Below are 5,977 nucleotides of genomic sequence, written 5' to 3'. Positions count from 1 at the left end.
TTGTTATTGTTGTTAGTGTGTAGTTATTGGTGTTGTTGTATTGTTGGTGGTGTTGTTGTAATATTGTAGTATTGTTATTGTTGTATTGTTGTAGTTGTTAATGTTTTTGTTATTGTTGTTAGTGTGTAGTTATTGGTGTTGTTGTATTGTTGGTGTTGTTGTTGTGTGATTGTGGTAATTACTGATGTTGTTGTTGTAGTAATTGCCATAGTAGTTGTTGGAGTAATAGTAGTAGTAGTAGTCATAGTAGTAGTTGTTGTTATTGTTGTTAGTGTGTAGTTATTGGTGATGTTTTGATTGTGTTGTTGTGGTTGTTGTTGGCACCTTGGCGTTGGGGTCGTGGTTGGTGAGATAATCCTCATGCCACGAAGACCTGCAAGAAAAAAACAGAATTCATATAAACTCTGTGTGCATGTGTGTGCGTGCGTGCGTGCGTGCGTGCGTGTGTGTGTGTTACCTGGCCTCAGGTGGTCCATTTGAGTCTCTGTTGGATCTATGTTGTCCCGCCTCCTCCTGTTGAAATATGACACCACAGAAGAAGACAGTGCATCTGACCCGGGTTAAACTGAGACTAACCAGGTAAACTGTGACTAACCGGGTTAAACTGAGACTAACCGGGTTAAACTGAGATTAAACGGGTTAAACTGAGACTAACCGGGTTAAACTGAGACTAACCTGGTTAAACTGAGACTAACCGGGTTAAACTGAGATTAAACGGGTTAAATTAAGACTAACCAGGTTAACCAGGTACGGTGAGGAGTTGGTCACCTGAGTGTCGAGCAGCTGTGGCGTCCCGCTGAGGCAGGGGTGTTGCCACTGGGTGGCGCCGGTGGGAACGTGCCAGTAGTAAGTTCCCGTAGAGTCTTTGATGGTTCTCCAGCCGGAGGGCAGGTCCGGGTCCAGCAGCAGGTTCTGGTCCGTCCAGATGTTGTCTGAACAGGGAGAACATTAAAAAAATCACATTTTAAACTGAAGGTTGTTTTTAGTTGTTTGTTTTTTTGTTTGATTGTTTTTAAACTGTGAATTTAGACGAACCAGGTTAACCCTTTGAAACCTGGAGTCACCTCACTTTTCTTTATATCATTTTAAGCACTTATGCTTTTATTTGTTTTACCTTTTTTTAAAATTTCATTTGTGTTTAACAAATTTTCAGGCAAGTCTTGTGTACTCTTGTACTGGGTCATGTCTTGTTTCATTGCTCATTGTCTTCTTGCTCAGTTTTTAAAGGGCTTATTTGGACAAACCTGAAACGTGAGAAAATTGGCTTGATTTCCTCTAAAAACAGGAAGAAGGCAGTGAGCAACAAGAGAAGATGTGATCCAAAAATTAACAAGAAATGAACCAAAAGTGCTATTAGTATTAATAAAAAGTAAGTGTAGAAGAAAAAAAACTTAACAAAAGAACACAAGTGAGGTAAAATGTCCAGAAAACTATGTTTATAATTAAAATAATTATATCTTGTTCGTTTTTGGTACTTTTCTTACTCTTTACTTATATTCCTGGTAATTTTTTTGTATTGTTTGATCATTTCTTCCTGATTTTTTTGGCTTTGTCAACTCAGAAATGACTTGCAAAAGGTATTTAAAAAATTATAATAACTTCTCAAAATAATTATAAATATGTAATTATGATCATTTAAATATAGTTTTCCCACCATTTTTCTCTTATCATGAGACATTTCCCTTGCTTTTTAAAGATGATTTTCTTTATCTACTAATTGCCTTATTCCATGTTTCTGAAAGAAATTGCACCACTTTGTTTGGGGTTTCAGGGGTTAATTTGAAGAAAGTATTCTGATTTGGACAACTTTAAAATTTAAAAACATTCAACAAAAAAACAGCTTTTTTCTGTGATTTGCAGGTGGATTTCTGGACAAACTCCAGAGATGCTGACCTCATCTAAAAACGTGTTTCATGGAGGAGAAGAAGAAGAAGATCACGTGAGTAACCACAGAATTATTGTGCAAATATGACCAGCTGACGTCCATCATGTCTCTGGGACACGTATCTCTTGTCTCTTAGTGTGTGTCGTCCGTCCAGAACAAAATGTCCAGAGTGACCGGAGGTCAGACAGCAGCGGGACAGGAAACAGGAGACGATCTGAATAATTAATAAACCCTGAGAGACAGAAACTGCTGAATCAGCTGATCAAAAGAAAACCATATGTATGATGGGGGGATTAACCCTTTAAAACCTGGATTCAGTTCTGTTGCCTTTCAGATGCCTTTCAGAAGCATTTAAACCCTTAAAACCCCAAGCATAATACTTTGAGTTATTTAAATATATATATATATATATATTTGTGTGTGTGAAAATAGCCATAAGCTCCTTTAGCAGATAAGCCTGCAAATTGCAAGAAATAATGAAAAGTTGACAAGAAAAATGACTGGATAAGAGAGAGAAAATTATTAGTAAATTTAAAAATTCTAGGGAAAAATAATCAAGAAAATGGTATATGAAAGCATTATAACGATTTAGGTTATTTTCTGTATTATGTTATTTTTTTCTTTAAAAGAGAATGTCACTTTTTTATTTTACAAAATGTAGATAATTGTTTTTAATTTAAAAATGCTCTGATTTTCCCCTTTTTAAAGAACTTTATTTTACCTCCCAATTTTCATGTTTCTTTTTAAAAAAATAATTCTTTCTAAAAAAAGTCTTTCTCAAAAGAATTTGGGCTACAATTGAGGCTACAGCCACGTATAGGCTCTACATGAGGCGTATTTAATTCTACAATTCTACAATTTCATTTAGCAGACGCTTTTATCCAAAGCGATGTACAACACAAGCAAGAATTTAGACTTAAGGAAAAAACCCTTAGTAATTGCAAAAAGTGCTTCAGGTGTGATTGGTCACAGGTATTGCCGTCTAGTGGCAGAAGAAGTGCCGCACAGCATCTTTCGCATGCAGAGCGTAGTGGGCGAGAAGGAGAGTAGACCTGGATCGGGGATTCCAGGTAGGCTGGAGCAGTTCTTGTGATTGTTTTGTAAGCCAAGAGAAGTGCTTTGAATTTGATTCTGGCTGCCACTGGAAGCCAGTGAAGAGAAATTAGCAGCGGGGTGACATGTGCTGTTTTGGGCTGGTTGAAGACCAGACGTGCTGCTGCGTTCTGGATCATCTGAAGAGGTTTGAATGAGCATGCAGGGAGGCCTGCCAGAAGAGAGTTGCGGTAGTCAATGCGTGAGATCACAAGAGCCTGAACCAGAAGCTGTGTGGCCTGTTGGGTCAGGAAGGGTCTGATCTTCCTGATGTTGTAGAGGGCATAACGACAAGACCGAGAAACAGAGGCCACATGAACCTTAAAGGTCAGCTGGTCATCAATCATGACACCCAGGTTTCTGGCTGAGTTTGTGGGCACAAGTAGGCTCGAGTCTAGTTGGACACTGATCCGAGGCTGAACAGATGGACAAGCTGGAAAGACCATGAGCTCGGTCTTAGACAGATTTAGCTGAAGGTGGCGTTCCTTCATCCATGTGGAGATATCAGCCAGACACGCTGATATCCGAGCTGAGACCGTTCTGTCATCAGGTGGAAAGGAGAGGAAGAGCTGAGTGTCATCAGCATAGCAGCGGTAGGAGAAACCGTGGGAGCGGATCACTGCACCGAGTGAGGTGGTGTACAGAGAGAAGAGTAGGGGACCAAGCACCGACCCCTGAGGAACCCCTGTCGATAGGCCATGTGGCCTAGACACCTCTCCTCGCCATGACACTCTGAAGGATCTGCCTGTGAGGTAGGACTTGAACCACCATAGGACAGAACCTGAGATGCCGAGCTCAGAGAGTGTGGAGAGGAGGATTTGGTGGTTCACCGTGTCAAAGGCAGCAGACAGGTCCAGCAGCAGTAGGACAGAGGATTGACCAGCAGCTCGAGCCAGTCTCAGTGACTCAGTGACTGACAGGAGTGCAGTCTCAGTGGAGTGGTCACACCTGAAGCCAGACTGAAAGGAGTCGAGTAGGTTGTTGTTCCACAAGTGTTCAGAGACCTGGTTAAATACTGCGCGCTCCAGTATTTTCGACAGAAATGGTAGAAGTGAGACTGGCCTGTAGTTTTCAACCTGGGCGGGGTTGAGATTAGGCTTTTTGAGCAGTGGGGTGACACGGGCTTGCTTAAAAGTAGCAGGAAAAGTGCCAGTTTTTAGGGAGGAATTGACAATGTGTGTGACTGCAGGTTTGATCGTGGGCAGGATGGTCTGCAGGATGCGGGTGGGTATTGGATCGAGAGGACATGTTGTAGGTTTTGAGCTCAGAAGAAGTCTGGAGACCTCATCCTCGGTCAGAGGAGCGAAAGAGCAGAGTGAAGCGGCAGTAGTGGGTTTGAGCTGACTGGGCCGGTCAGGCTCAGAGAACTGGTTGCTGATTGCAGCCACCTTTTCAGTGAAAAAGGAGGCAACATGTCTGGAGTCAGTGTAGGGGAAGGCTGAGCAGCTGGAGGAGAAAGCAAGGAGTTAAACACCATAAACAGTTTTCTGGAGTCAGTAGCAGCACAGATCTTGTTCTGATAGAAGGCTTTCTTAGCGGACTGCAAGGAAGAGGTAAAGGAAGCAAGTTTTCTGTTTGTATGAGGACAAATCAGTGGGTTCTTGGGATTTACGCCACTTTCTTTCTGCTGCCCTGAGTCCAGTTCTTTGTTCTCTCAGAGCTTCAGAGAGCCATGGACTTGGTTGTTTTTTCTTGGCTGGTTTGGACACCAGGGGGCAGAGTTTGTCCAGAGAGGATGCCAGAGAGGAACAGAGTGTTTCTGTAGCCTCATTAACAGAAAGTGAGGAGAAGTGTGAGTGGTCAGGCATGGCAGAGCTCACCTCATCAGACAGCTGTGCTGCTGTGAGGGACTTATGGTTTCTGCGGAGGGAAATTTTCTGAGTGGGTGTCTGCAATTGCGGAAAGGCAGCTGCAAATTTTACCAAGAAATGGTCTGACAGGTGTAGAGGGGTAACTGTCACATCTGCTATGGAGCAGTTACGAGTCAGCACCAAGTCAAGGACTTTACCAGCTTTGTGGGTGGGAGGAGAAGGAGCTAGTTCAAGTGCAGAGGAGGAGAGTAGTGCCAGAAAGTTGTTTGCGAGAGTACTGTCAATGTGAATGTTCATGTCTCCCATGACAGTCAGTGGTGTGCCATCATCAGGGATGTCAGAGAGTAACATGTCCATTTCAGAGACAAAGCTATCCAGATTACCCCCTGGTGGGCGGTACACAACCAGAATATATGCTTTGATGGGAGCAGCATTTAACCCTTTGAAACCTGAGCAAACTTGATGTCTTTGATTTCAGTGAAAGAAGACATGACCCAAAAATTAACAAGAAACTAGTAAAAATTAGCTGAAATTTATAAAAACAAGAAAGTAAAAAGAACGATAGAAAAATGAAAACGAAAGCATTAAACGACCTAAGAAATGAATTGGGTGACAAAAAATGACCAGGACGTTAGTTTAGAAAACAGAAAAATAAACATAAAACTAAAAAAACCAAACAACAACAACAAAATACAACTGTTATAATTATACTTAAAAAATAAAATAAAACGTAGCATTTTTTTCTCCACTTTCAGCCCTTTTCTCTAATTTGTAATTTGTGTTGTTCCCTTTTTTTAAATCATTATTTATTTTATTTTTCTTTGCTTATTTTCAGGTACAGATGGTTGATTTTTTTTTCTTCCTAAGTTTTTGCATTTAATCAAACCAATTTGTTCAGATTTCAAAGGGTTAACTGTCTCACAGGAATCAGGCGATCTGATTGGTACTAACTGGCCTCACCTCCTCTGACAGACTGCAGGAAGTGATGTCATTATGACCTCACAGACAGAGTGTCCTGGTATCCCGCAGTCCGTGTGTGTGTGTGTGTGTGTGTTTCTGTTCTTCTGTCGTTGTGAGGTCCTGTCTGACCTATTCTCTCAGTGGGGTCATGTGACTGATGGCCAATCAGAGGGCTATAAATCCTGTAAAAAAAAGGTCACCTGATGTGTTTGTACATGATGTCATTGTC

The 5,977-nt window shown here is 41.6% G+C and overlaps 1 protein-coding gene across 1 annotated transcript in view; it reads right to left on the bottom strand.

Moving 5' to 3' along the window:
* Positions 1–279: 279 nt before the first annotated feature.
* LOC121952668 (amyloid-beta A4 precursor protein-binding family B member 3-like) overlaps positions 280–5,977 on the bottom strand; it is a 7,954-nt gene continuing 2,256 nt past the window's right edge. The window contains exons 2-4 of the mRNA XM_042499470.1: positions 736–932; positions 458–513; positions 280–373 (exon numbers count right to left, since the gene is read on the bottom strand). Coding sequence (XP_042355404.1) covers positions 280–373; positions 458–513; positions 736–932 — 347 coding nt within the window. The remainder of the gene's footprint in view (positions 374–457; positions 514–735; positions 933–5,977) is intronic.

This window comes from Plectropomus leopardus, chromosome 13 (genome assembly GCF_008729295.1).
Source record: "Plectropomus leopardus isolate mb chromosome 13, YSFRI_Pleo_2.0, whole genome shotgun sequence".
NCBI classification, from domain to species: Eukaryota; Metazoa; Chordata; class Actinopteri; order Perciformes; family Serranidae; genus Plectropomus; species Plectropomus leopardus.
This window is presented reverse-complemented; position numbering and strand designations above follow the sequence as displayed.